General features: G+C 52.5%; 12 protein-coding genes across 12 annotated transcripts; 7 read left to right on the top strand and 5 right to left on the bottom strand.

Annotated features, from left to right (window-relative positions):
- Positions 1-9: 9 nt before the first annotated feature.
- Positions 10-4868, bottom strand: EI97DRAFT_431820 (uncharacterized protein). The gene is made up of 3 exons (XM_033798025.1): positions 4040-4868; positions 1081-3686; positions 10-1014 (listed from the first exon to the last, which is right to left on the bottom strand). Exons 1-3 carry the CDS (start codon positions 4504-4506, stop codon positions 374-376), a joined length of 3714 nt encoding a protein of 1237 aa, XP_033655274.1. The 5' UTR covers positions 4507-4868; the 3' UTR covers positions 10-373.
- Positions 4869-5079: 211 nt separating this feature from the next.
- EI97DRAFT_271767 (acyl-CoA N-acyltransferase) lies at positions 5080-7055 on the top strand. The gene is made up of 3 exons (XM_033794286.1): positions 5080-5292; positions 5346-5648; positions 5697-7055. The coding sequence occupies exons 1-3, from the start codon at positions 5271-5273 to the stop codon at positions 6932-6934; spliced, it is 1563 nt and encodes a 520-aa protein (XP_033655273.1). The 5' UTR covers positions 5080-5270; the 3' UTR covers positions 6935-7055.
- Positions 7056-7519: 464 nt separating this feature from the next.
- EI97DRAFT_487683 (phosphoribosylglycinamide formyltransferase) lies at positions 7520-8617 on the top strand (the record flags this gene model as incomplete). The annotated part of the gene is made up of 2 exons (XM_033802185.1): positions 7520-7656; positions 7719-8617. 2 exons carry the CDS (start codon positions 7520-7522, stop codon positions 8272-8274), a joined length of 693 nt encoding a protein of 230 aa, XP_033655272.1. The 3' UTR covers positions 8275-8617.
- EI97DRAFT_271730 (uncharacterized protein) lies at positions 8497-9701 on the bottom strand. The gene has a single exon (XM_033794285.1). The coding sequence runs from the start codon at positions 9533-9535 to the stop codon at positions 8720-8722; it is 816 nt and encodes a 271-aa protein (XP_033655271.1). The 5' UTR covers positions 9536-9701; the 3' UTR covers positions 8497-8719.
- On the top strand, positions 9495-11872 carry EI97DRAFT_431817 (uncharacterized protein). Its single transcript, XM_033798024.1, has one exon. The coding sequence runs from the start codon at positions 9869-9871 to the stop codon at positions 11768-11770; it is 1902 nt and encodes a 633-aa protein (XP_033655270.1). The 5' UTR covers positions 9495-9868; the 3' UTR covers positions 11771-11872.
- Positions 11873-12216: 344 nt separating this feature from the next.
- On the bottom strand, positions 12217-14594 carry EI97DRAFT_456981 (uncharacterized protein; the record flags this gene model as incomplete). Its single annotated transcript, XM_033800783.1, has 3 exons — positions 12217-13093; positions 13159-13344; positions 14524-14594. 3 exons carry the CDS (start codon positions 14592-14594, stop codon positions 12217-12219), a joined length of 1134 nt encoding a protein of 377 aa, XP_033655269.1.
- An 84-nt stretch (positions 14595-14678) lies between these two features.
- EI97DRAFT_465866 (kinase-like protein) lies at positions 14679-15515 on the top strand (the record flags this gene model as incomplete). Its single annotated transcript, XM_033801500.1, has 1 exon — positions 14679-15515. One exon carries the CDS (start codon positions 14679-14681, stop codon positions 15513-15515), a length of 837 nt encoding a protein of 278 aa, XP_033655268.1.
- Positions 15516-15855: 340 nt separating this feature from the next.
- EI97DRAFT_431816 (UPF0075-domain-containing protein) lies at positions 15856-17768 on the bottom strand. Its single transcript, XM_033798023.1, has 2 exons — positions 17418-17768; positions 15856-17296 (listed from the first exon to the last, which is right to left on the bottom strand). Exons 1-2 carry the CDS (start codon positions 17481-17483, stop codon positions 16055-16057), a joined length of 1308 nt encoding a protein of 435 aa, XP_033655267.1. The 5' UTR covers positions 17484-17768; the 3' UTR covers positions 15856-16054.
- A 265-nt stretch (positions 17769-18033) lies between these two features.
- Positions 18034-20397, top strand: EI97DRAFT_431814 (plastidic glucose transporter 4). Its single transcript, XM_033798022.1, has 2 exons — positions 18034-18757; positions 18814-20397. The coding sequence occupies exons 1-2, from the start codon at positions 18474-18476 to the stop codon at positions 20111-20113; spliced, it is 1584 nt and encodes a 527-aa protein (XP_033655266.1). The 5' UTR covers positions 18034-18473; the 3' UTR covers positions 20114-20397.
- Positions 20398-21554: 1157 nt separating this feature from the next.
- On the top strand, positions 21555-23827 carry EI97DRAFT_271660 (uncharacterized protein). The gene is made up of 3 exons (XM_033794284.1): positions 21555-21946; positions 21996-22410; positions 22462-23827. The coding sequence occupies exons 1-3, from the start codon at positions 21906-21908 to the stop codon at positions 23563-23565; spliced, it is 1560 nt and encodes a 519-aa protein (XP_033655265.1). The 5' UTR covers positions 21555-21905; the 3' UTR covers positions 23566-23827.
- A 427-nt stretch (positions 23828-24254) lies between these two features.
- On the top strand, positions 24255-25344 carry EI97DRAFT_499987 (uncharacterized protein). Its single transcript, XM_033802635.1, has one exon. The coding sequence runs from the start codon at positions 24262-24264 to the stop codon at positions 25204-25206; it is 945 nt and encodes a 314-aa protein (XP_033655264.1). The 5' UTR covers positions 24255-24261; the 3' UTR covers positions 25207-25344.
- EI97DRAFT_415284 (uncharacterized protein) lies at positions 25315-27269 on the bottom strand. The gene is made up of 6 exons (XM_033796854.1): positions 27000-27269; positions 26789-26924; positions 26378-26737; positions 25745-26261; positions 25588-25690; positions 25315-25538 (listed from the first exon to the last, which is right to left on the bottom strand). The coding sequence occupies exons 1-6, from the start codon at positions 27132-27134 to the stop codon at positions 25452-25454; spliced, it is 1338 nt and encodes a 445-aa protein (XP_033655263.1). The 5' UTR covers positions 27135-27269; the 3' UTR covers positions 25315-25451.
- Between the last annotated feature and the right edge of the window lie 82 nt (positions 27270-27351).

Genomic DNA, 27351 nt, shown 5'->3' with positions numbered 1-27351 from the left:
CTGCATTGTGTGAACAGTACATTCGGTCTCTCATTCGAAAGAATACCATTGGAGAGGAACGAGTCCGCAATAAGTCTCCCCCATCCAGCGTTCACCAAGTCAAGATAGAGCACAAGCCCTATCCCTACACCCGACCACGGCCCAAGCTTCAAGTCTGAAAGAGTACATGTCCCTTTTCCCATTTCTACTATGTACGCCATAAACGCTATGCAAACGCGAGCCGTGTCGCAGCCACAAACACACAAGGAAACGATCATATCAATGGACCAACAACGGGATGAAGACCACCCAGGATAAAAGGAACGCAAGGGTATCTTTCCTCTCTTTCCCCTTCTTCTCTTTTCTTTTCCATGCAGATGTGCGACGACGTACTTCAGTATGCCTTGTTCTCCTGCTCACTCTTTACCGGACCCTTCGGCTCCCTCTCCCTCTCCCTCTTCACAGCAAGCTTCAGGGCCTCGAGCCGCTGTTCCGTGACCTTGATCGCCTCGTCAACCTGTCTATTCACCATGCCCTCCTCAACAAGCTTCTCCTGCATATCTGCCGCTTGCCGAATCTTAGTTCCCATGGAATCATACACTCGGTCGAGAGCAACACGCTCCTCCATCCACTTCCAAAGCTCTGCTTCTTCGGCTCGCCATAACTGCTCGTACACTGCTAATCGCTGTGCCGGAGTGTGTGGGTAGGGAGGATGTGCGGAGACGGGGCCACGGAAACAGAGTGACCAGACGAGGAGAAGGGACAGCAGGCCGCAGAGGAAAGTCGGGTCGAAGAGCCGTTCCCGTGCGGAATCTAACCACGCCTTCTCTCTCGCTTTGGTCGATTGCGGGACCGCAGTGGTTGGTGCGGCCGCTTCCACCTCCTCTAACATTTGCCCCTTGGAACGCTTTCTGCCCCCTTTGCCTTTGCCTGCTGCTCGAGTGGACGCCTTCGTTCCAACGGCTGCCCTGAGCGCAGCAGCTAGTGAGGTGGCATAGCTTAGCTGGCCATCGTTGGCACCTTTCTCGATTGGACCTGTATGGGTTGTTAGCACTTCTCTTTGACGAACAGCATCTATGATATTTCAATGAGAAAACGGACCCTTTAGCCACGACTTCCCAGTCCACTCGACTGTGAAAGTCATGATGAGCCTCGTGCTATTCGCAGGGCCCCAGCACAAACAGTAGCGCGTCTTGGTCAAGAATGCGTTCCCGCTCGGAACATCCGGTGTCGCGGTGGAGCAGAGGACAGAGACAGCCTTATCCAGGTCGTACTGTTCGAGCGTCATTGTAATGTTGCATTTGGTTGATTTGGGGCCGATGCCGTTGGAGAGAGGTTTGATGTAGCTGTAGTTGAGCGTCCGACGATCTTCACCGAGACCTTTCTTATCATCCTCCAACTGCAACTCGGTCGACTTTTGGTCCTCAATCAGCCACTTCCGCATGAAGCCTCCGCTCGCTGGTCCAAACATTAGGCTGTATATTTTCCCCAAGGGTGCGGGTATCGTAGTGTCAATGAGGAGCTTGTCATAATGTTGGTCTGAGTCACCGCAGTCGGTAGGAGAATGGGTTGCTGGTCCAGGGAAATCTTGCCCTGCAGTGGCACTGCTTACCCCGGCCTCTGCACCCTCGAATGGCTTGCCAAGTCCTGTCCCTACGGCTTGCGTAGCGGCTGCGCTAGTTTTTCTACTCTCGACGCCTTTCTCTGACCCCATGTCACTGCCCAGCATGCTGCCGTCCCCAGCTTCTATGAAGCTGCCTGTTCCTTCATCCTCCTCGGCGTCTTCGTCATAAACTTCATCATCCGAATCCTGAACCGAGCCTCCGTCGCTGGCAATGGAATCGGCTTTCTCCGTCTTGTCGCCAGTTTCGTTTCCGTCGAGTTGTACGCCATTCAACGAATGCTTTAAATTTGGATGCGACATCTTCCATATGCCGATGATGAGGTCGTAAGTGGCGTCCCGAGAGAGGAAGCTTGCGAAGACATTACGAGCGTGAAGAGTTTGTATCACCATCCCATTTGGGAACAGCAAAGCAGTCGACCTCTTCTCTACCGAAACGACTTCATCGAAGCTGATAACCAGATTGGTGACCCAGCCGAGGATATTGCTCGAGAAGCACAGATGCCCTTCAGAAACGTAGAGACGACCCTGGAGTAGAATTTCCTTCTGCAGTGCTGCACTGTAGTCTTCTATCAGGTAATCATCCTCGGGGACACTCTTGAACAGGTTGTGGAATTCGCGATTTCTCTTCGGAGAGGCGACGGCATAGCCTGTTCCGTTCAGACGCTGCCCGTTCGCTGGTGGAGCCAAGGTGGTGGTGCTGGCGCCTATCGTGTTGCCAGTCGTTGCGGAACTACCTCTATGCCTTCTCTTTCGACCGCCACTGATACGGCTACGGATACTTCCTGTACGCTGGACCGGAGACGAAGCCGATGGGGAGTCAGTGATGGCTTGATGTCTGCCAGGGGACATTGTTTCCAAGGCAGCTGATGCAGCAGATGCCGTAGTCATTGACCGTGGTCGTCGGTTACCGTGAGATGTGTTGTTTTCGGCTGCATATGCGGCAGAAATTGCTTGTGCAGCAGCAACATCTTCCTCCTTGGCCGAAGCATCATCAGCTGCCCGTGGAATATGGACTGAAGATGACATGGGACTCTGTTCGGCGCTGTCGGTAATTCCGAGCTGATCCAGACTAAGATTTCCGGAGCCGAGCGTCTCTACGGCAAGGCGCCGTTTCTCAGGCCCTGTGTTGCTCGCCGACGGGTCCACGTTCTCAGGCCCAATGACTTCTTCACCGCCAATATCCCCTTCGCTCCGTGCGTCAATGGTGGGCTGTTGATTGCTAGCTTTGTTCTTATTTCCAACAGTCGTATTGGCGATTGTACTAGTTAGGGAGCTGGCAGCGTTCTGGGCAGCCGACAAGACAGAGGAGAAGAAGCCCGTAGGCTGCACAGCTGTGCCGCCGGGGGTCTTTACTTCTTCGAGGGTGGGTGATAACGCCGAAAATGAGTTGGAGAGCTTGCTCGGAGGGTTGGTTGCAGAACGCGCCCGACGATGCGATATCATGTTCCCCGAAGGGGAGACAACCACGTTTGGGTTCGATTGTGAGGGAGCGTGTTTAGCTGCCGTCCTGAAACTTCCCAACGGCTCTGCGGGCGATACAGGATTCGCATCTGTTGGGGTAGGGGGTGTGACAAATGTGGTAGGAGCGGAATCTATACTCGAAGAGGTGGTAGTGATTGGGTTAATGATCCGTTTGGGAGGGCTAGCAAGGAGGTCCGATGTAGATCGTGTGTGCTTGGAGTCTTGTATCTGTGGAGGAGAGGCCTGCAGGGGGACTGTTTCGTCCAGGACCCTAGAGGTCTTTTGCTTCCCTCCAAAGAGCGCGCTTACTCCGCCCCCGCTTGTGTTTGGCCTCGTTGTCTCGGAGTCTGCGCCAGGTTTGGGAGAGGTACTCCTCCGCTGAGGCGCGAAGGCGCCCTTAAGCTTGCTTACAGGGGAAGCACTCCTTTTGATGTCGTTGGCAGCGGCAATGGTCTGGGCGTGTCTCAGAGGCAGAGGTGCGTCGGCTGAAGCGGGGGTGTCTGTCACGTTTGCTGCGGATGCCACGGTTGAGTCTATCGTTTCTGATGCGATCAATGGAGAGGACAGGGTCAGATAGCCGGCGTGCGAGTTGTGCGGTGATATGCCGGGGCGTACGGGGAGGCTAGCGCTGGTTAGTGATGACGCGTGCGATTGAACTGGATGGGGAACGACAAAGAAGGCGGAGACGAGGGGCTATGATGGCCCAACTCTGTATAGAATAAGGAAATGCAAAGTGAGGGTGTAAGCGGTCAGAACGAGTAGGAGAGTGCAATGGTACGTCAGTGCGGTGAATAACAATTGCGGGAGGGGAAAGGCCAGACCAGCAGCCACAAGCGATGCGGTGCGGTGCGGTCAAGGTGTCGCAGCTTTCATCCTTGGCTTCCATCTCAGCCTCAGTGAGGTGAGGTTAGGCCACACCGGCCGCGGTGCTGCGCCACAGCCGTAAACAAATGTAACGGAATGGACCCAACTTACGATTCGTCCGAGTCTTCGGTCAGAAGACTGCTGGGCACACTTTTGGCCAGACCGATGGAATCTTCGCTCGGGAATGAGTCCTGCAGGCTGAGTGATGGCCTTGATGGTCTCTCGATCGGATTCGGAGCAGGCTCCTCTGGAGCCTCAACCTCGGGTGCCTCGTCCTGAGCGATAGACTTCCTCCGCCGGCGTCCCTTCTTGAACAACCTTGACAACTTGCTGCGTTGCGACGACGTCTCACTCTTCCCATCCTCAGAAGCGCGGCCCTTGAACTTGTCCACTGTGCTGTCTATCGATGATCTCACGTCGCTCGTCGCATCTCGGGCCAGGTTATCGGTGCTCGCAATTGACGTCGCAGTCGAACTCAAGCCGGCCTTTGATCCTCGACGGCCGGAAGGCGCAGCCCGAGTGCTTTCTTTGGTCCCATCAGCAGTGCCGAATCGGAGCGAGGAGGCTCGCGACGACATAGTGCATCTCCTGCTGCGCCCAGCAGTGTCTCGGTTGCACTGAGCGCTGCGACTGATCTGGTTCAGGAGGAGGGCTCAAACTGCCATGGCGGAGTGGGAGGCTCGGGAGTTCACAGCGCGTGCAAGGTCTGAATCCTATCGTTCTCAGGAAGAGTGGTGAGGTTCCGGTGACGTCGCAGAACTGTGGATTGTACTTCAGTCGAGAAAGGCCGGATATCGAGCCAGCGAATGTCCAACGCAATTGTACAGCAAGGGAAGGGGAAAGGCAATGTACGCAGAGGAGGAGGATACAATCCGGATTCTGTCGTGAACGAAGCTCAACTCCGGTGAGCTGCTGGATGTCCCCGCCCGGTTGAGGCTGAGTGACGCAAGGGCCGCCATACTGTGGCTTTCAAACACCTGGGGCGTGCCTCAACATCTCCTTGGTATCGCAGTTTTCCACGGCTATCTGGCCAGCTGCAAGCTGCACAGATGTGTTAATTCCTGGAATTGCGCATAATATTGTCTCTACCTAAGCATAATAATCCATTCAGTCTTGGTTTTCTCGTGATCTACTTGTAAATAGGTAGTCCTACAGAAGTAGTCGGGAGCAGGGATGTGCTCAGGTGGACTAACCGAGGTGGCTTGGCGCGACGGCGCGTCTGCAACTCCCGCGTCCCTCAAAGTACGGATACGCGTTTCCACATGTTGAACCTCACTCAGATCATCCTTCTATTGCCTAGAAACAATCGGGCGCAGCGAACTTGCTGCTCGTTTCCGGCACCATGGACGTTGACATTGAAGACTGTGAGTAGCGACCTAATGCGCATTTTCACCGACAGTGCTCATCCTAAGCGTAGGGGTGCACGATGCGAAAGAGTGCATTGAGATCAACTTTTTCCGCCCGTCGACCAACGCCGAACGTGTGAACAAGGAACCCCTCCATCCAGAGTTTGCCTACTCTCTTTTTGGGGAAGAGGAAAGCATCGTTGGTTACAGAGATCCCAAAATTACTCTCAACTACCGCGCAAACGACCTACAAGTGACATTGGACATCAAGTCGAAGGGCAAGGTAGATCTCGCTACTCTCCTCCCGAACGCGGAGGTAAAGCAAGTGGATATCAACAAAGTCTTTGAAGAACACATTTCAACGGGTAAAATTGGTCCGGCAGCTAAATATTCCACGATCGCAACAACTGACAAGACCATAGAGTCTACAACGAATCGAGACCCCGATGCACTGTCAAATACATGGAAGCCGCCTGGCGAGCGATTGCGTAGCTTCGAACTGAATGGACGACAGTACGAGATATGGAGCACAAGCTTGGCGGATCTGGTTGCGCTGCAACTGTGGAAACGGATACAAATCTTGGTGCTTTTCTACGTTGACGGTGCAAGCCCACTAGAGCTGGACGAGGACTGGACATACGAACGGTGGACCCTGCACTTGTTGTATGAGGTCACCCCACTCAAGGATGCGTCGACTTCGCCTTATACTCTGGCCGGTTTCTCCACATCCCACCGATATTGGATTCTACCAACTTTGGAGGTCATGCGCGCAACGCAACACCTCCCTTCACCCCCGCCGAGCAGCAACGGCGACGCTAGTGAACAGTTCCCGCCGCGAATAGAACTGGCACAACAAGACGAGCCACGCATCTTCAAAGAACAGGTCAATGTCCTGGAGTTGCCGTCCCGTGAGCGGATATCACAATTCCTCATCCTCCCGCACTTTCAAGGCCTAGGCCTGGGTACACGTCTGTACCAAACCCTCTTCAGCCACTACGTCGAAGCCAAAAATATCTACGAGATTCCCGTCGAGGACCCCAACGAGGACTTCGATCGTATGCGCGACTACTGTGACATCCTCTACCTCCGCAAGATCCCCGAATTCAACAACCTGACTCTGGCATCCTCTCTTCCCCCAGAGAAACTACACAAGAAGGCTCCGATTCCCCGAGACGAGATTCTCGGTAACGGCACCGATTTGACAGCTCTCCGACACAAGGCGAAGATAGTGCCTCGCCAGTTCGACCGCATGCTGGAGCTGCACCTCCTCTCTACTATACCGCCTGCGCATCGCAGCCGCGCGCGCATCACAAGAAAAGAAAAAGCGAGTAATGAGAATGATCGCAGATACTACTTCTGGCGCTTAGCTTTGAAGGCCCGAATTTACCGGCAGAATGCAGATGTGCTTGATCAACTGAAGGACGAACCCGAGGAACGGGTGAGTAAGCTGGAGGATGCGGTTGATAGTCAACAGGCGGAGTACGAGGAGAGGCTTGAGGCGCTTGAGAAGCGGCAACGCGCCGCTTCTCGCGGCACGGTCCGTTCGGAGGGTGATAACAGTGTCCCTAAGGGGACGAAGCGGTCACGTGTGGTCGTGGAAGATGAGGATGAAGATTCGGAGGGAGTTGGGTCTGTGAGTTCCAAGAAAGCACGTGCATAGCCTGGGTTCCGGTTCGAGCTGGGGAGCATGGGAATGATGAATTGATACCTAAGGGCGTTTGGATGGTACTCGGGGGCAATAGCAGGTTCCGCTTATCATTCTACGAAAGGCCAAAAACCTTGTTCCTTATTTCAGCAACCTGGAGCAGATTGCCGCATTCCACCTGGGCACTGTGTTCATGAGTGCCATGGACAAGACTGCGTCTTTTCACATCCGAGTGAACACCCCTACCGCAATTTCTTCATACTGCCGCTTTTACGTCGAAATGAACAGCTAGGAGGAGGTTTCGCAATATTAGAGACCTTGCAATTATTTTCGTAGCACCTATGTATATATGTACATATAAGCTCTTAAAACGAAGTTCCACTAATAGCACACTTTAGCATTCAGTCTAGCTGTGGGTCTCAAAGCTTAGCGGGGTAGCAACACCGGTACCCCTCCATCACCAAAAGTTCCTGACGCAGCCATCATATGCCAAACCCACTTCTACTCACCAATCTTCAATTGTCACTCCATTCTCCACTCCAATTGCCTTCTGTACTATACAATTGCCATTCGTAGTCTCATTTCAGAGTCCAATTCACCATGGCGGACTCAACATCAATCCCACAACACAACCTCGTCGTCCTGATCTCCGGTAATGGCTCCAATCTCCAAGCCCTCATCGATGCCTGCAACACCCCAGCTCTCCGAAATACCCGCATCACACACGTAATATCAAAGTATCTCTCCCCTTCCCTCCCAATTCACCACCTGAATCGTCTCTCTAACGATTCATAACCAGCCGCAAAGCCGCCTACGGCCTCCAGCGTGCCGCCAACGCCTCGATCCCCACAACCTACCACAACCTCGTCCCCTATAAAAAGCGCCAACCAGACACACCTGAAGGCACGCTCGCCGCCCGCACCGCCTACGACGCCGACCTCGCATCCCTGATCCTCTCACTCTCTCCTCGCCCCGAACTCATTGTCTGCGCAGGCTGGATGCACATCCTTACCCCCGACTTCCTCAACCCGATCGCCGAGGCAGGCATAAAAGTGATAAATCTGCACCCAGCGCTACCGGGGGAATTCGCCGGCGCAGGGGCTATACAGCGGGCGTGGGAGGCGGGGCGGAAGGGGGAGATTAAGAGGACCGGAGTGATGGTTCACGAGGTTATTGCTGAGGTGGATGCGGGCGAGTGTGTGGTTAGTAAGGAAGTTGAGCTTAGAGAGGGGGAAAGCGTGGAGGAGCTGGAGGAGAGAATTCATAAGGTGGAGCATGGGTTGATTGTTGAGGGGACGAGGAGGGCTCTGCAAGCGTTGGAGGGGGAAAGGGTGATGGAAGGTGGGGCGATTTGAGAGAGGATTTATTAACGGGAGATAGATGATGGCAGAGTTCAAAATCATAAACAACGTACGCCCTCGATGGCTGGGTAATTACGGTGTGCAGAATGGGCACGCAGGTCAGGAAATAGGAGCAGGGCAAAGCTCTGATATGTGAATACCGGGTTGGAAGGCAGGTCAGTAGTCTGTTATTTATGACGTGAGACATGTTGGATAGATCACAGGATGATACGCCTCCCTTTTGCAAAAGGCGCATTGAAGGCCATCCGAACTAGACTCAGAGACAGAAACATGTCGGTCAGTTTTGAGACTGGCTTGACGCTGGAAAATCGACGAATATGTTGCAGCTTGATGTGTCAGTTTGTTCCTTCGACACGAAAGATCGTTCCTTCCTCGAAAATGGTGCGTGCTCCATTTCCCTTTCTCACCCTACCCTCACAGCCGTCTTCTCGCCTTCATGCTAATCCAAGAAACTCTTCTTCACTCCTATCCTATTACCCATCAGCACCCTCGCGTCATCCGAGTTGGTCGTGTCGACATATGCATGCTTCCTCCCAATGTTGGTAATACCCTTCTGCGCGACTTCTTCTGATATCTCATCCCCCATGAGGGCTCTGGTCTTGCCTTTATTCTGAGTGCGAATATATGAGTGCCCAGCAACAGCTCGGAGAAATCGATCTTGCTCGTTTGCGTCTGTCAACGTCTTCACATCTTCGGGATCACCAATTTCTCTCACTTCCAGCTCCGACAGCCGGGAGAGTTCTTCTCTCGGGGCAATAAGCTCCAGGCCATCAATCAATGCATTGACGTTAGCAATGAGCCGATCAGCGACTTTGTAGCCGTGCAACGCCCATGCTGTCTTCCTTCCCACATTCCGTGCCGGTTGATAGATGCGACGAAGAGCCTTCCGGACACGAGCTTCAGAGTCCGGTAGGTCCGGTTCGAGGGAGTATGAAGGGTCGAGATTGGGGTGTTCACGAAGGTAGGTTCTCGACATTTCCTGCGCTTCGTCGTAGTAGGTCTTGATCTGCCGCAGCCGTTTCTCAGCCATTTCATAGTTCGATCCAAGGCGCTCTTTCGCCGGTTGCTCGTCTTGCACACCGACTGCTCGACCCCATCGATGAATACGCGCTCTAGTGTCCTCCAGTCGAAGCTGGATGGTAGCCGCGTCGCGCTCAAAGTTGTTCCCAAGATAGGTGTAATCGACGCATTGGACAACACTGTCAAACAAGGCGGCGAGTCCAACACCCCCAAGTACAATACCGGCGACTTCCATATCAATGAGCTGTACGAGTTTTGAAGCAGCGATTGAGAGGATCACCTCGCGGTCCGAATTGCTGCTGATAGCCTCAGCCTTGTTGCGCGCGCAAGCAGCCAGCTGAAGCTGCGGATGAGGAGTCAAGACCCCAACATGGACATATGCATGCAGATGCCCGTATGCGGCCACTCAATATTGCTTCCTATCCAACCACACGGCACCATTACCTGTGAGATTACGTGCCAGACAGACTGCGCATACTTATTACTCCCTTTGGTGGCGCAACATGCACACTGATAACCCGACCCGAGGCAACAACTCTGGAGTGGCATTTTCTCTCAACTCTCAACAATGACGGAGACTGGCTCTAAGACAGGTCACAGGTACCTTGGAACCACCATCCATGGGCGTGGTCATCATCTTGGGGATCATCTCGGCGACACGATCAACAACTTTTACGGTCATTCCACTGTTAACGCAAGTCACTTGAAAGGAGCCACGGCAGCGGTCTTCACAAGTAGACACCATGAGCAGGAGCCGTTTTGTCTTCAAGGCACCCATCAGGACGTTTTGCAGGATATCTACGCCTGGGCTTATAACGCTGAATCCTTACCCGTGTTCTGGTTACGCGGCATGCCCGGCACGGGCAAATCAACAATAGCACGAACCGCAGCGTGGAGCATCGCAGGAGACCTGCACACGAAAAGGCGCCCTGTTGCGACTTGGGCTTTCTCTCGAAGACCCACATCGGACCCAACAGATGGCGAAAGGGATGCGGAATCTGAAGATTCTCCCGACGTAGACGACGCGCAATATCTCTTTGACGTTCTCGCCCTCCAACTTATGAGTTACGAGCCGCTTGAGCCCTACATTTCACAATCACTGAGGAGGTCTCAACACTTTCCAGAGATGGGATTAAGGCAACGCTGGGAAAACTTTGTGATTGAGCCACTCAAAGCGGCACATGAGGCCGAGGTGCTCAATCAGCCAGCCTGTTTTGTTATCGACGGTTTGGATCAGTGCAAGAAGGCAGCTCAAATTTCCACGATTCTCAATGTACTGGAGACGGCTTCAGTCGGGTTACACAGACTGGCCAGATTTCTCATAACTAGTCGACCGGAACGCCTGATCTTCGACAAACTAGGAGACGCTCAATTTGCTACGTCTTTCAATCTTGACCAACGCAGTCGAGCCATCGTCAGAGCGGATCTGTCCGAAATCTGTAGCAATGAGCTTCCGAACTTGGAGACCGAGGCGATCGACGAGTTAACGTACGCCGCTGACACTTCTTTCTCCTTCATGAAGCGTGCATGCGTATCACTGAAATCAAGAGCCGGGAGTGCGGTAGAGAATCGGAAGTATATTATCACAGCATTCCGGTGGACTAAAGATAGGACCGATGACCCCCCCGACGCTGTGTTTAACTACCGTGAGCTCTATCACAGATGGTTCGAAACCGTATCACCGCGATACCAACAAACCTGGAAGGACAACTTCGCCAAGTATATTAACGGTATGAGCGTCATGTTTGGGCCTTTACCTTTCGAGTCCTTTACTACACTCATGGCGCTCGCCTTCGCTACCGAATCTCACGTTGTTTCAAACTTCATGCTCGATGTGCAATCCGCGGTGGCCATATCCATGGACGTAAAAGCACCGTTGCGTTTCATTCACTCCTCCTTCAAAAGGCATTTGTGGGCTAAAATGTCGCGTTCTGAGAGTGCTCCGTTACATTCTGCGCTCATGAGGGGTTGCATCGAATTGATACGCACCAAAGGACAGAGAGAGCTCGCATGCTTGGATAAAGAAGCCCGCGCACGGCAGTGGATCGAAAATGACAGCGGCCACGGACAGCCCGCGCGACGATTTGATGAGCTGATCACGCTTAACATGTCGCCTGAGTGTCAGTACGCTTTTAGGTATTGGCTGTTGCATCTTGAGGAATCATACGACTCCTTTATCAGAGTCGTGGAGGGAAAGTTCCAGAAATACCTGATCGATTATTGCCGCGCGCTCCTGTATCTTGAAGGTTGGATCGGATGCTACCGGGCCATGCAGTGTTTGGACCATCATTTGACGGAATTTAAGCGGCAGGCTCATTCTCCGGCCGAGGATATGTGGGCTCTAAAACAGGGGGTATTTTTGCTGTTAGAAGCCCTACAGTACAATCAGAAGGTCCTAGACGACAGACCTTGGCACTTTCCGGACATCTGGCATGGCATCCTCGAAGACTTAGGCCTCTTCCTCAATTGAATATTTGGCGGTCTTGCTAGTCTTACTAGGAAGGACATAGGAAAAATATCTAGACCGTTGGTATATACAGAGGACTAGTGACCAACTACAATTGAAATAGCGTGTGCATCGTTCCCTTTCAACATCAGATTCTAACATTCCGTAAAGAAATACATTGCTTCCTACAAAGCAGCCTGATTTGATTCTTGACGCCCTAGCAAGTCTACGTCTTCGAAGTTTCGTCTGCGTATCCTCTTACGAAATAGTTACGGTAGTATTGCAGAGCACACTTGTATCTCCTCGTTGCACTTAACACCTATCCCTTCTCTATTTTATGACTTTATTCAGATTTTCTCGCAGTGCATTTATGTAAATGTCACGCCACCCACCCTCGGAAGCAAGATCTCCAGACCCTCTCCACGGCCCTTTCCGATTATCTCGTCGGGTAGCTCAACCCGGTGTTTCCTTCAACTTAAAGTGGCGGGCCGCATGATGCGCTCTGAGAAAGACTTAGAAGCTGCGTCACGCTCTTCCAAAACCACCAGAAGATATTCACACGCTTGGTGGAACTCCTCAATGACCCTTTGCTCAGCTCGCAAAGCAGCCTGCTCCCTTCCTTGATCTTTAGGGAGCCTCTTTCGCTTCCTCTTCTGCAATGGTCTTCCCCTACTCATTTCGTTCGTGATTCGCAAGAATTCTTGGGCTTCTGCCTTTTCTTGCTCGTTGTCCCGTTCCACGAGTTTAGCTGCCTCGCTCACGCCCATCGTCTCCGCCAGGCGCGGCACGTCCTTCTCATCCAAGAATTCCTTTCCAAGCGCCAAGAACACAAGCTTCTCACCGTCTCCAGCATTCAGGAGTACTCCTCTTGAGAATCTGTCTCCATGAAGCTTGGTAGAACGCGGTACGAGATAGCGTGGAACTGGCTGGTTCGGTGGCTCGGACTCATGAGTATTGCTTTCTGGAATGTCCTCCCCGTAACGCAAATCTTCAAGGTCCAAGAGCTGCCACTGAGCAGCCCATACCAGTTCTCCAGCCATGGGTAGCGTACTTTGCACGCTACGATCTACCAAGATGCCCACTTCAGGCCCGATCGGAGGTCCGCCAACTGCCAGAACGAGTAATGAACTGATTCCGGCGTCGACTCCCAGCGATGCATTTATTTTCACCGTCGAAGTCGCGTCCTCGAACGTGTAGAGCCCTTTCAAGAGCCATATCCTCGGCTTCCGCCTTAGCGACTGTCGAATCACTGCTCCTTTGGCGCTGAGAGCTTCTGAGATCCACTGATTTAGCCTCTCACGCGCCTTCTGGTTCTGAAGGACTTGGTTGTAGAAGAAGTCTTCGGAGCTGTATCGCAGTCAATAAGTATCTTTTGGATGAGTAAAACGAGTAAGGAAGCGGATAGTGCGTACTCCTTGAGCTCGACTTTACGCGCACTTTTAGCAGCGACGATTTTCGTCTTGTTGGAACTCCAGGCGACTTTGAACTTGACCATTTCAGCAACGTCGGCACCAGCTGCGATGTTGAGTCCTGATTTCTTTTCGTATTTGAAGTTTTTGGGTATGTCAATGACGAAAGCATAGTCATGAATCACGTCTCTGATTTAAGTCACCACCAGTTGAGAGGGTTATTATATTAGCGTTGCCAACGAAGACCCAACTTACGGTAGCTTAGGATGTTTACAATGCTTAGAGGTAAGTGGATTCACGTAGTCCTCCAACACAAGGTGTCCCAATTATAGTTGGTCTGGATGGTAACTTACTCCGTAGAGGCAATACGTTTTCTTCTCGCGGTAATGCATTATAACTGAGAGATGCAAATCTGCATCCGTGATTAGGGCTGCTGCAGTAAAGGTTTCGCAATATATCTAATACTTTTGGTAGAGCGGGGCCGGTTGGTACTAGGGTTTGTTATTGAACTTGCGACATAGCCGAAAACGGAAAGTTGTATCGGCGACTATAGGTCTTGACATGCCACTTCCGTCATTCAGAGAAGCAGTGACCATTCACAAGCTTTTGCTGGCTTTATATACTTATATTTTTCACTGATTACCTGTATACGTTTGCTCATGAGGTCGGACTTACCCCTCCCTTCAAGGCACATTCCGTTCCCATTGTGTCCCAAAGTTCGTTGCCCACATGCACAGTCTCATCAGTCAAAGCCTGTACCTGTGCCCGAGCTGCATATGTGTAGCGGGCGTTGTGATAACGTCGGTTCATCATGATCTAAAGTTGTTCTGCGACCTGCAGGTTCAGGCTTGACGAGATAGCACAGTAGTGCATACAGCGCGTACATCTGCCACCCTTTCTACTTCCTTACTAAGTAAACAACGCTAGCTCCTAGTGTCTTTGTTTTAACTAAACGGAAAAGCCGACAATTCGTAGATTAGCTTAACAACAGTTAGCTAGTAGCAATGTTATTTTATTCAACTTGATGTACTTTAGACAATATTTCTATAGACTCTATCGTTTATTCTACGATTAAACTTACTAACAGGCTAGCCACCTAGGTTTCGAAACTAGATACCGCTAAAGGGATCGAACGCGTGACAATCGCAAGATCAACCGTAACACGATCTCTGGTAACCTGGAAATGCATGTAAAATGCACATAGCATTATTCCATGGTATATTCACCAATAAATTGCATTCTAGGCGACCTGCCCCACTTCAGCCACACCTCACCGCTATTTGATGTACTGTAACTCCGTTGATCGTCAGTCTGCAGCGACATTGTTAGATCACTTGTGTCGTCCTTATTTGCAGTGTTTAAACTCACATCAAGTCTCCAGGCAAAGCCGCTACAGATTCTGCATTCGTGGGAAGTCGTACGACGAAAAGGCTCTGCATATTGGGGCTGTGTAAGTAATCTCTGACGATTTGATGGAACGCTTCTACCGATTCATATAATCCTGAGTAGAACATCCGTTTGGAATGATAGGCGACGCATCTCTAGGGACAGCTCGATCTCGCCGGTTCCGCCTCCCGGTACTCAAAGTGCCCTCTCCAAATTACCGCAAACATGTAGACAAGCCCGGAAGCTGTTCTGCCGTGTGGATCTCCGAGGACGGCAGGACGGTTCTAAAAGCCCCTCAGGCTTTCCACCTTGATGGATGCGACGATGCAGCGACAATTCAGTATCAAGCCTTTGAGAAAGAGTCGGTTGATATGTTGGAACGTGAGAAGGTGATATATAAACATCTAGGCCAGCATGAAGGGATTCTTCCCTGCCTACAAATCATCGATGCAGGACTCGTGTTTCCCTACTTGAAGAACGGCAATCTTCGGGAGTTCCTGCGAAATTCTGATAGACACATAGCCATTCCCACAAAGCTCGGCTGGATTCAGAGTGCCCTGAAAAGTATAGAGTTTATCCACTCAAAAGGCGTTCTTCAGGCCGACATCAGCACCCGCAACTTTCTCGTAGCCGACGATCTGTCAATCCTCCTCTGTGACTTCTCTGGTTCGATGATCGGTGCGCAGACGAGCTTGGTTCGACCTGAGACTCGCTATGAAAAGGTCGAGGCCACGGAACCACTCGACATCTCAGTTGCCACGGAGGGTTTCGCAATTGGGAGTCTTATCTACGAGATTAGCACAGGAAAAAGACCGTACGATGACATCGAGGATGACGAAGTCGAGAGACTCTTCAGGCAAGGGGTGTTCCCAGAAACGGGCAATGTATATCTCGGCGAAATTATTCGGAAATGCTGGTTGGGATATTTCAAGTCAGTAGCGGAGATATCACAGGCTGCATTGGCAGTATATTGATTTGATGAGTGGAAACTGGGGTAGCTCGTTGTTTGCGCTCATAACGCCTTCAGCAGCGAGGTTAACTTTACCATTGGGATGATTGAAAGTGACCGTGTTACGAACCAGATTGACCCCTAGTACCGCTGGGAGTGCAGGGAAGTTCAAGGAGTAAACTATCACGCTTGGTGGAAAACCGATGCTATAATTCACCAGAACGGTCTGTTGCCAACCACGGTCTTTCGACCACATGACTCTAACACGACCTCTTTTGCTTGCGTAGTGACATCAGTCCTTACAGAATAGGCAGTCTTAATGCTTTTCCCAACCAATAGCTCTAATTCTCTCACGCAATCACTTGCCTGAAGATTCGCAAATACTGTAGTGTAGCCCCTTTGAAGCCGCCTTGCCTAAAAAAAATATCATTTACAATCAAGAACGTAGACTACCCGCCTTGACTACGCCAAACATGTTTTCCTCATGTCTCCAATGTAAGCAACCGGTACGCCAACGTGACCTCGACGTTGTGCGTGAGTATTTACCGTGCAAGTCGTCCGCTCTTACCAGTTGTTGTCAAATATCTTGCCATCGACGTAGTTGACCATCTCTCTAACAGGCGCTAGACGGTCACGGCCAGCGCCAAAAGCCATCCCCCGCCCCATCACGTTGCGGTAGTTTGTACCCGGTGACACCTTGCCCAAGACGTACTCGCGGCGAGTCTCAACACGCGTGGGGACCGGGATGGAGCGGCCGACGATGGCCTCCATAGCCTGCCAGGCAAAGGTGATGCTCTCCTTTGCGCCTGCGGGTACACCGGCCGCATCCAGCATCATGATTTTGGTATTGGGGTACGCCTGCTGGATGAAACGGGTGATGTTCGGGTTGTAGGCGCCGCCGCCGCACATGAAGAGCTCTTCGAGCTCCATGCCGGCCGGGGCGTAACGCCGGTAATGGTCCACAATGGCCTGCGCGGTGATGCGGGTAACGGTGGCGACGACGTCGTCGGGGGACATGCCCAGCTTCTCGGCCTTCTCGATCAGCTCGAAGACCAGCGTGTCGCGGAAGACCTCGCGGCCCGTCGTCTTGGGCGGGTCGAGGCCGAAGTACTTGTGCTGCAAGAACTCGTCGACGAGGGCCTGATTGACGGTACCGCGGGCACCCATCTCGCCATCCACGTCGTACTCCCGCTCGCCCTTGCTGTAGTGGCGCACGACGGCGTCGATGAAGACGTTGCCTGGGCCTGTATCGAAGTCGTACGCCTCGGATACGCCACCCTTGTTGTCGGGAGGAATAAAGCAAACGTTCGCTATGCCGCCGATGTTCTGGCAGGCGCGCAGCTTAGTAGGATGATGGAGAAGAAGTGCGTCGAAGAAGGCGATCAACGGAGCGCCCTGACGACCGGCCGCTTGGTCCGAGATGCGGAAGTCGGTCACAGTGGTGATGCCGGTGCGAGAAGCAATAAAGCAGCCCTCGGCCATTGTAAGAGCTGATTTGACCTGGCCGGGCTCGGGCATTGACAGCAGCCAGATAGTCTGGCCGTGTGAACCGATGGCATCGATGGACGACATGTCCACGTCGTGCTTCTTGCAGAACTGGTCGACGGCGTCGGCGAAGGTTTCTCCGAGAATAACGTTCACCTCAGATAGCCCGGAAGCGGACGTGCGGTCGTGCAAGATTATGTCCATAACGCGCTTCTTGATGGATTGAGGAAGGGGGATCTCATCATATTTCAGGAGCTCGAAGTGCATCGGTGACTCGGGGGTCTCCTGGCGGAAGCGGCACAGAGTGCAGTCAATGCCATCCTGATGGAGTCAGCACGTATTCAGACCGTAAGGTCAAGGTATGGCCGAGTGCTGGGACATTCGAATAGTTTAAGGAATACTCGTCGAGAGCGGAGTTTCACCAATTCTTGGTGGAACTTACCATAGAAGTACCGGAGTTCAAGCCCAAGACAGTAAAGTCAAGGGGGTTTATCTCTTGAGCAATCATTTCGGTGGAAGTTGTGAAGGGGGAAAGCCGTTAGAGGACGAAAGGGGTATCTGAAAGCAAGAGGAGAAGGAGAACGAAGAAGACAGCGTGGAAATTGAGAGAAAGTGAAAAGGGAGCGAACGGCCATCTGTGGCATCTTATATCTTGGATGCGCTTACCCCATAGTTACGGCGGAATGGACTGTAAATCTCTAGGCACGCATGTCCTCCACCCTTAGGAGTACCGGTAGGTGAGTATCTTCCGCCACCCCCGAAATTCGGGGTAAACGGTGCAGCTGTCTTAGCTTCCCAAGGGTTATTCAAGGCCCCGGGAATAGACAGCAGACCGGCAGTAACTGAGTTGAGATCCAATCAAATCATCTAGAGAGTAGCCCTCCCGTTGTTGAGCGGAAAAAATAGGGCTTGAGGATGGTGGCAAAGGGACTCTGTAGTTCAATGTTGCCAGCTGAGTCAGTCGGCTAAGCGCCTACGCGGGCTGGTAAACGGTTAAGGGCCCCAGGGAAGATGTTAAGCTGTAACGCGGCCGCAAAAAGTGCAACGCGCTCCAGATTTTGTTGATCACCTCCGCATCTTCCTCCGCATTTTCCCCAGATTCGCCACTATTGCTATCAATTGTGTCTCTCCTGCATTATTTGTCAGATTTCCTTCTATCCGCACGGCAACGCTAATTGCGGAGTGGCCCACCTCGGGAGGGGACTATCCCCGGAAGTGCGGACTAGTTGTATGTAGTCCTTACATTTCCTGGCCTGGGCAGTCTATAGGGCTTGTAGTCGACTATCCCCGGATTTACTGTGGCATTCTCCGGCACATCTTCTATAAGCCTTGGCTCCAGATGCGATACATATATATTCTCCATTGATCCCCAGCTAAGGGACAACTGCATCTCAGCTTCTCCTCTTCCATCTCTTTGCAAGCTCTCGACATCTGCAGCAAGCTTAAGGACAGGAGTCCGATAGTTGGCTTTGGAACACCGCAATTTCCAGTCTTCATCATGGGTTACACGACTTTATGGACGAAGCTGTCAGCTTCACAGCTGAACATCGCTATCCAGGCTTTCTCCTTGATCTCCATCTTCTTCGAAGGCTATGACCAGGGTGTTATGGGCGGCGTTAACAGCTCGCCCCGCTACGTCCAGGAAGTAGGCATTGGTGCCTCGGATGGCCACATCACCGACACCTTTCACGAAGGTGGCATCGTCTCCATCTACTACCTTGGCTGTATCGTCGGCTGCTTTGCTGGTGGTTGGTTAGCTGACCGCATTGGTCGCATCAATGGGTCAGTAGCCTTCGAGCAATTCCTTCGTTACACTAATTCATAACTAACATTCTCAGTCTTTGGATCGGTGCAGTATTCGCTCTCATCGGCGGTGCTCTTCAAGCTGCTACGCAATCCTCGAACTTCATCCTCGCTGCTCGTGCTGTCACTGGTCTTGGAACTGGTGCTCTTACCGGTATCACTCCAGTGCTTGTTTCTGAGACTTCTTCGGCTTCCCACCGTGGCGGTTTCCTTGGATACGTCTTCATCGCCAACTACTTAGGCATCTCCGTCGCCTACTGGCTCTCATTCGGCCTTTCTTTTATCAACAACGGCTACTCCGACATCCGCTGGCGATTCCTTCTCGGTTTCCAATGTATCCCCGCCCTCATCCTGCTTACGGGTGTAAAGACACTGCCGGACTCCCCGCGTTACCTTGCCTCCGTTGGACGCTTTGACGATGCCCGTGAGGTCCTTACTCATATCCGCGGCGGCTATACCCCTGAAATTGAACACGAATTCCTCGAGATTGTTGCCGTGGCCAAAGAGAGCAAGCCTAGTTCACCCATCGAGTTTGCTAAGATCCTCATTGGTAAGGGTAGCAAGCCCGGCGCTCACTTGGGTCGCCGTGCCTGGCTCTGCTTGTTCCTCCAAATCATGGCTTCTTGGACTGGTATTACCGCCGTCACCGCATACTCTCCCGTCCTTCTGCGGGCGGCCGGTTACTCCACCCTTACCCAGAACGGCTTGGCCGGAGGTCTAAACACCATTGGCATCGTCGGTACAATCATCTCTGCTCATATTGTCGACCGCTTCGGTCGCCGCAGCTGTCTGATGGTGGGCTCTTTGGGACTCTTTGCCGTCAACCTGATCGCCGGCTCCCTATACGAGGCGTCCCGATCCCAGCTTCAGAATGCGGCTAAGTTCGCACCTGCCGCCGTCGCCATGCTGTTCATGTTTAACATCATCTACGCGTCGACCTGGGGTACCATCGCGTTCCTGATCCCGACAGAGATCTGGAGCTCCGACATGCGCGCGCAGGGCAACGGCTTCGGTATCACGGGCTGGGCCATCGGCGTCGGCATGACCGTCCTCGTCAACCCGGTTATGTTCGGCAAGCTCGAGAGCCGCACGTACTTTCTCTTCGCCAGCCTCAACCTGATCTGGATCCCCGTCGTGTACTTCTTCTACCCTGAGACGGCCGGCCGCTCCCTCGAGTCCATCGAGGCCCTTTTCTCCACGAATAGCCCCTTCAACCGGCACATGGAGCAGGCGTACCGCCGCCAGGGCGAGCTGCTGGACAGGAGGTGCACCTCTGACGTCGAGAACTCGTCTGATGTCGACAAAGATAAGCCTGTTCAGATCGAGTCTGTCTAAGTAGCCCTCTATATATGCACGCATATGGATAGGGACATGTACGTTGCGATCCATGGTCACCTTCCCAAGGGTTTTGAGGCGGGCAGCTGGATCTGTTTGCTGTTTTGTTCGAAGAGGTGTATCATGCATATCATTGCCGGGGCTTGTCTTTATACTAATTTTCTTTCATTTACCTCCGCTTCGTTCTTTGCGTTTCGTTACCTGATATCCTATTTAGTTGACAGGCAGATAAGATGAATAGATATTTCACACCACGGGTTATGTATCCTTAGACCTGATAGCTGAAATATCACCTACATGGTGCTTTGTCCATTCCAAAAACCCCCTTTAGCACCTACTCGTTCCCAGAGTATACGTAGAACGAGTAGTAGTACTGTGGTTCAAAGACACATGAAGTGAATGTGTTAGAGCGTCGTTATCTGCTATAGGAAAAGACGACCTCTTAGCGAGCTATCACCTGTTATTAAGGCCTAGAGCTAACACCGCGTACAGGTTGGAAATTCGTTTTTCCTATAGAGATCGACTATACCCTATTTCGCTAGAGCCAGTCTACCTTCTTTCGGCAAGTGCGCCAAGGAATCGCGCCCTTGTGCACTCTAGCCAAGAGCGGGCATCTAACTTTAATACAACGTCCAAGATCTCCATTGTCATGCATGGCCCTTTCAATTCCTAATCTATTAATTTTGTGCCTAACTAATCGCCTCTATGCTCATTAACTCGGTTAACTCACCTCAATCGATACAGTTGCCACTTCACACCATCCGTTCGACATCTCTAAGCTGAAGGCCGAAACAGGGCTGAGAGCAACGTTTGCTTTCCATGCTGGCGGATAAGCAGCGGCCAAAGAAACTCCTACGAGCAAGTAGAGCTTGTATGTGTTAGCCACCATTACCCTGCGCAATTCTTATCTCCCCCTCAAGCTCTGGCGCATCTTATTTCACTGTCTCTGCTATGCGAATGGATGTTTAAACGCCTATGCGCAAGAGAAGGAATGGAGGGTTGTCATCTGCCCCCTCTACCCATCCCGCAATCCGTTATTACAACCGGTGATACTGGTATCGGGGGAAGAGCGGCGTCAACCGTGCTCATTCATGGCTAACCCCGGCCATCACGTTATCCCCTTCGCCTGTATCCCCAAGCTCCTTCCCCTCCTCCATCACACATAAACCTTCCTCTCAAATTACATGCTCCCTTCGCTCTGCCGCCCTTGCCCTCAAACCTCCGCTAACAGGCCGGCTTCCAAGGCGACTTCTGCCACAGGCGCAGCATCAGATGCCACCCTCACGCCACGGACCCCCACAGATGCCAGAACTGCTATGACTTCGACGTGCCCTGCACCTATAAACGCCCGCTGAAGCGAGGGCGCGCCAGGTCTAACTACACTCCGTCAGGAGGGCCTGGGCCTTCTGCAGCCGTTAGCCTCGGAATCCAGCATCAACAGCAACAGCGGCCTCAGCATCAACACCAGAATCAGAACTATGATCAGCAGCTGGGGTCCGGGCGGCTGCAACCTGTAGCCCAGGTCGCGGATGCGGCGCCTATAACGGGTGAGGACGCGGTGAGCGTGAGCCCGTCGTCAGTGAGGCCCAGTAGGGGGTCCATGGCTTCGAGAACGCAGATGACGGAGCTGGAGGAGCCGGGTGAGGAATGGCCAGAGGCGGCGTGGAGGGCGTTTGCGGCTGCGAGTGCGGGGGCAATTGAGCATCTGGTTGATGTGTATTTGCAGGTTGTTTATCCGATGTGAGTGGGAAAGGTTCTTTCTGTTTTGTGGGAGGGGTTCTGCTCTTTCTTGATGTTAGGAAGGGGTGGGAATGCCTGTTCTCCGTTTCGAATGTTGGTCCGTTTACCCTTCGTTTGAGCTGTGCTGACTCAGACCCTTAAGATTCCCTCTCTTCCATCAACCAACGTTGCTCCAGAAGGTACACGACCAAGAGTACCTGCGGAACCGGGGCTGTTTCGCCTCGCTGATGGCAGCATGCGCTCTGGCATCAGCTCGAGAAAGGGATGGCGCGCTATATGGCTCGATCAAGGACACGTCTATGGTCAGTATTCCGTCAGAGACATTCTATACAGCAGCAAAAGATACGCTACCCAAGAATCTTGTAGAAGCTCGGGATTTTGACCATATGAGGGCGTGTGCACTGCTGTCCATTACTAGTATCCAGTATGGGGATATTGAGGCTATGCAGCTATACTTAGGTCATTACTTTACTCTGGTCGGAATTCATAGGTTCCATGACGAGGCGTATTGGCCAAAGAACATAACCAACATTGAGGTTGAGGAAAGGCGGCGCTTGGTATGTCTCCTCGCTTCTGCAAGCTAAAACTTCTGCTCAATTCTATGGTAGTATTGGTCGACCTACACCCTCGATGTCTATACCTCCATTGTGTGGAACCGCAGTGTCCACGCCTATGGAGCCAACGCCCGTGTCCACTACCCGACTGAGGTTGAGGACGAGCTCATTACGCCTCTCGCCACTTTACCCTCCCCACTACCCACCACCTCGTGGCTGCGTGGCTGGAATTTCACTACAGACCTGTATCTGACCCTCGAGCACGCTTCTAGTCGGGTGCGCGCGCGCTACGCCCGCATCGATGACCGCATCGACGTCGCCGCCGTCTTCGGCATGCCCGCCTCTAAGCCATCGGCCGCTGTGCTCGCGTCCATCACCGCGCACTACGACGCCCTGCCCCCAGATTTCAAAATGTTTGCGCCGCCCACAGGCGACCGCGGCTGTGACATCTTCGGATTCCAGGCCGCAAATATCCAGGCGACGCTGCTGCTGCTGCGCATGCTCTTCCTCTGCACCGATGATGACCACCGCTCTCAGTCGGACGTGCTGCTTAAATGCCACATCGCCGCTGAGCACCTCGCCGTCTTCCAGACCATACCCACAGCCTACCTTTGCGGCATCAGCACGCCCCTCTTCTACCACCTCGCGGGCATCGGCATGATCCTCGGCTCCGTCATGGAGGGCCCACTCTCCGAGGAAGGGTACCTGAAGGTTAAGGGCATCTTGCTTTCCATCGCGGATTTGCTCGAGAGTCTCGAAAGCGGCTTGTCCCGCGCGGCGGACATTAGCAAAGGCCTCCGCGCGCAGGTGGAGCGAATGGAGGAGTATATGCGTGTTCAGCGCCGGCCCGGGGAGAGGTCTTATGCGCAGCCGCAGCTAAATCAAGATCAAGGGATGCCGGTTCCTCAGCAGCACCCGGCCCCGAACGAGGATGTGGGCATGCATACAGCTGGAGTTGGCGACGATGAAGGCGGCGCGCAAGTAGCGGAGGCGGAAGATGCAGGTGCAGAGGCTGAAGGACCGTTTGATCCAGGATGGCTGGGCGAGTTCCAGCTCCCGCCCGAGCTGCTGGAGGACTGGCCGTGGCCGTTCAACCTGCAGCCCGAGGGCTGGTCGTTCTTGGGAACCGGAGTAGGTGCAAGAGAAGGCGGGTGGTAGAAGGTCCGTGGCTCGTCTACCAAAGCAAGGTAATGGTGATGGAAAAGTCAGGTTCCGGTGCTGTTAGCGCTACGTTCGGGATTGCCTTTGGCTCAGCTGCAGTGAACACTGGGGATTACCCGAATTTGTATGATACGCCTCGTTGCAACACCTCTTCCCGTAAGAATACCTCTGCCTAATGGTCCTCCGGGGTTGGGTCATGCGGTAGATTAACTCTCTTTCAAGGTTACGACCATCTTAAATCTACAAAAATTCGATCCTGATTGTAGAATTGCGTGCCAGCCACCTTGGACCCTTGCTTTTCCTAGATTACTATGTATAGGACCTAACACGCATACAACCTGTGATATCCTACGTTGAGGTTCTTCCTCTCTGCACTAAGTAAAAAACAGGGGAAACGGGGGCAAAAACATACAACACCACGCTATTCGCAGCTGGTCACCCACGCTACTACTCAACGGGCGCTACACGGCTTGTGTATGGTCGATCGGACGAGAGGCCCAATTTTCCGTGTGCTATGGTCGTATGTGCTTGTTTTGGTAGCACTTTTGTATATAAAGTGCTTGTGTAACGTTGAAGCCACCCACTGGCCAATCATAGGTGCGACTTGAATTGAAGCGAGGGTGGCACGACACCCTCAGCTCTTCATGGTTCTCAGTCCCGCGGCCTGTACTTACTACAGTCCGACTCTCAAAAATGGCAGGGTCTGCTAAAAGGCCTCCAAGCGCGCGTTGGAAATCGTATGAGGGATGGGATTATAATGGAATGAAACAGCGACTGGAACAGTTTATGGAAAGCATTGACAAACAGGCCCTTTGTAATCACGTCGAAGAAGTTACGCAAAAGAAGGCTCACATGAGCGAGCCCTTCTCTGCTGGGCAGTTCTGGTGTTGCTTCGAGTTCGTCCTGGAGGACCAGAGCTTGGTTATCGGGCGCGTACGACTCCCGAGGCATCCTAGCAGCAATGGGACAATTACAGAGAGCTCCGAGTCGTACGCCATACAGTGCGAGGTGGCCACCATGTCATTCCTTCAGGCTAATGCTCCTAAAGTGCCATCACCGAGGCTTTACGCCTACGCGCCTCCGGGCTCGCAACAAGCTAAAGCTGTTGGCGCATGCTATATGTTGATTGAGGGTTTCTACGGTAACACACTGCAAGATGTGCAGTTCGATATCTGCGATCTTCCGCTGCACACACAGGAGTATATCATAGCGCAGTGGACTTCCATTCAAACCGAATTGGCAACGTTCAGCTTTCCAAAGATTGAATCGATCTCCCACTTCAATGGTGCTGAGCCAACCATCGGTCCATTAGGCGCAGCAGTAGCAGAGGGTTTTCCAAGACCAGGCCCTTTTAACAGTACTCACGAGTACTTCACGGCCGTCGGACAGTCAAGATACACTCTTGCTCGCAAGGCGGCCTTGGAGGATCCGGAATACGATCGCTTCACACTTTTGGGCACCTCCATCTTCCGCGACATCGTTTCCCTGACCGAGTTATTCAAGGACGAGAGCACGCTGTTTCAGCTCAACCATATGGACTTGGGGACCCAGAATATTCTTGTTGACGAAGATTACAACTTCCTTGCTCCGTGCCATAATCGACTGGGAGTTTGCGCAAACCGCGCCTTGTTCAAGTGAACCATTACCCAATGCCCTTCCCCTTACTGTCATCCGATGCCGAAATCGCAGACATCCTATGGTCGTAAGAGAAATCTTATGCAACGGCACACCAGTAAAGAAGCAAATCCAGCGCTTTTGTGAATGCTACTATTCAGCCAAGCCCATCTCGTGCAATTTGAGGGACACCCTAGAGAGCGTGGCTATCGAAAACATTGAGACTGAGCGCCACGCGCGACCACATTCAAATACGATACACCCCTCTTTCAGACTTCGTTGGGGTTGACGTCACATTTGTAGAACCACTGGGAGTTCCAGTTATTATCTTTGACACCGGCATTCTCAAATGTCGTCTAAGAAATCATCAGTAGTCTTTTCTGGGGTTTTGATGCCTGGACTTGCCTGATAGATGGTGACTGCGCATTCACCGTTCCCCGGCGTTGAACCATCGCTCCCGTGCGACAGCATAATATCGACTGGGGAGCCATCGTTGTGAATTTCGAAGCTAAAGCCACCGTCAACTCACTGAAACAGACTATGTTCCTTCGTAGTAACTTACTCGACAGTAACGTCACGGCTAAATTGGAAGCTGCGCTCTCGGCCCCATGAGACCTTGGTCGTGCTGATCAGGAAACCCGATGGCGCTGGATTGGAAGGATCCGGTTTGATGACAGCCGCAGGCGTCAAGAGGCCGAACTCTCCCCAATCCGAATTGATTACGAATCGGCATTTGGAAACGTGCTCGGCCGGGTGCGAAACGATATACTTGAAGGCATTCTCCATTTCGCCAGCTCGGTTGACAATTGTGTCGTCGATCGCGGCGGACATCATGTCCCAGATAGCCACGGTTTGCATCGCCATAATCGCAGGAGCTCCCAAGGACGATTTGACCCACTGCTGGAAGGAGGAATAGATGTCTTTGTTCTCCGGACTGGATGCAATCGTCCCTGCGAGCGTCGAATCGCCGCCTTTGCAAGAGACGATTTTCTGACTCGAACCGCTGAAATCGGAATACTCGCTGGAGGTTTTGACGGACGCGTTGAAGTCTCCACTGTTGGTGAGGCCGTTGTATTGGGCTGCAATGTTGGCTCCGAAATTCTCCTTTACGTCGGACTTTGTGTTCGAGGCCCAGGCCGTCTATGTACGGAACAAGCGTGATTAGCTGTTTGAATCCACAGCGGGTTGCGGTCACGTACCAATTGAAAGCGACCCCCGTAGGAGGTGCCCGTGATGATGTGTGTACCGAAACTACGAAAGAAACGCTTGTATCTCCCAACGGTGTCATCGTTAGTGGGATCCCATGTTGGCAGGGTACTCAAGCGCTTCTTCAGATTATCTTCATGGATGTTGTCCGCCCAGCTGTCGATTGAAGCCTGGATGAGGTTCTGATTGTAGCTAAACAGCGCATAAGAATAGAAGCCCTGGAACATCTTGCTGATGGAATAGTTCGCCGACACCCCTACGGTGACTGCCATATACTTCGCAGAAAGGCTTGCATCTGCAGTGATTGAACTGGCAGCTTGGGTGCCACTATCGAAGAGATTGAGAGACGCTGGTAGCAAAGGTGAACAGGAAGATGTAGAATCATAGCAAATCTGCTCACCTTCACCCTCGGAGACGTCATCAGTTGCATCGACATTGGTGGGAATAGCCCATGTCACACCCGAATTGAATGATTGCTGCTGGGTTGTCGTCTTTATGTCGAGGAATCGCGAGGCCTTCAGAAGATTGGCAGTAACCTATAGGCCCATGGTCAAAATCCATCGTGAACTCTTATGTCTGAAACCAGTGGTTCTAGTCCGAAATGTGCTTACTGAAGAGATGTCGCATGGCGTGATCGATGTCACGTCCAAGCCCCATCCTAGCCAAGACAGTGGAGGACATGTCGGCACGGTTGGGTCGGACGTATGAGGATTCCGTGGATCCGCGAGTTCGGCGGGGGAAATCATCGTAGGCTGAGTGTATCACCAGAATTAGGACGTGACGGATGATGGAGATCGATGATGCTTTGTTCAAACAGTACAGTGGTCAAAAGTAGGTAATTTATAGTAACAACAGCGTGACAAGCAATGACCTAATCTCTTCTGTCATACTGCTTCGCGTGACGAGTTGGAGGTTCGCTTGAGATGATTATCGCCTAAGATGGACACGACATGGAGACTTCCA

This window comes from Westerdykella ornata (assembly GCF_010094085.1).
Source record: "Westerdykella ornata strain CBS 379.55 unplaced genomic scaffold EI97scaffold_6, whole genome shotgun sequence".
Classification (NCBI taxonomy): Eukaryota; Fungi; Ascomycota; class Dothideomycetes; order Pleosporales; family Sporormiaceae; genus Westerdykella; species Westerdykella ornata.
This window is presented reverse-complemented; position numbering and strand designations above follow the sequence as displayed.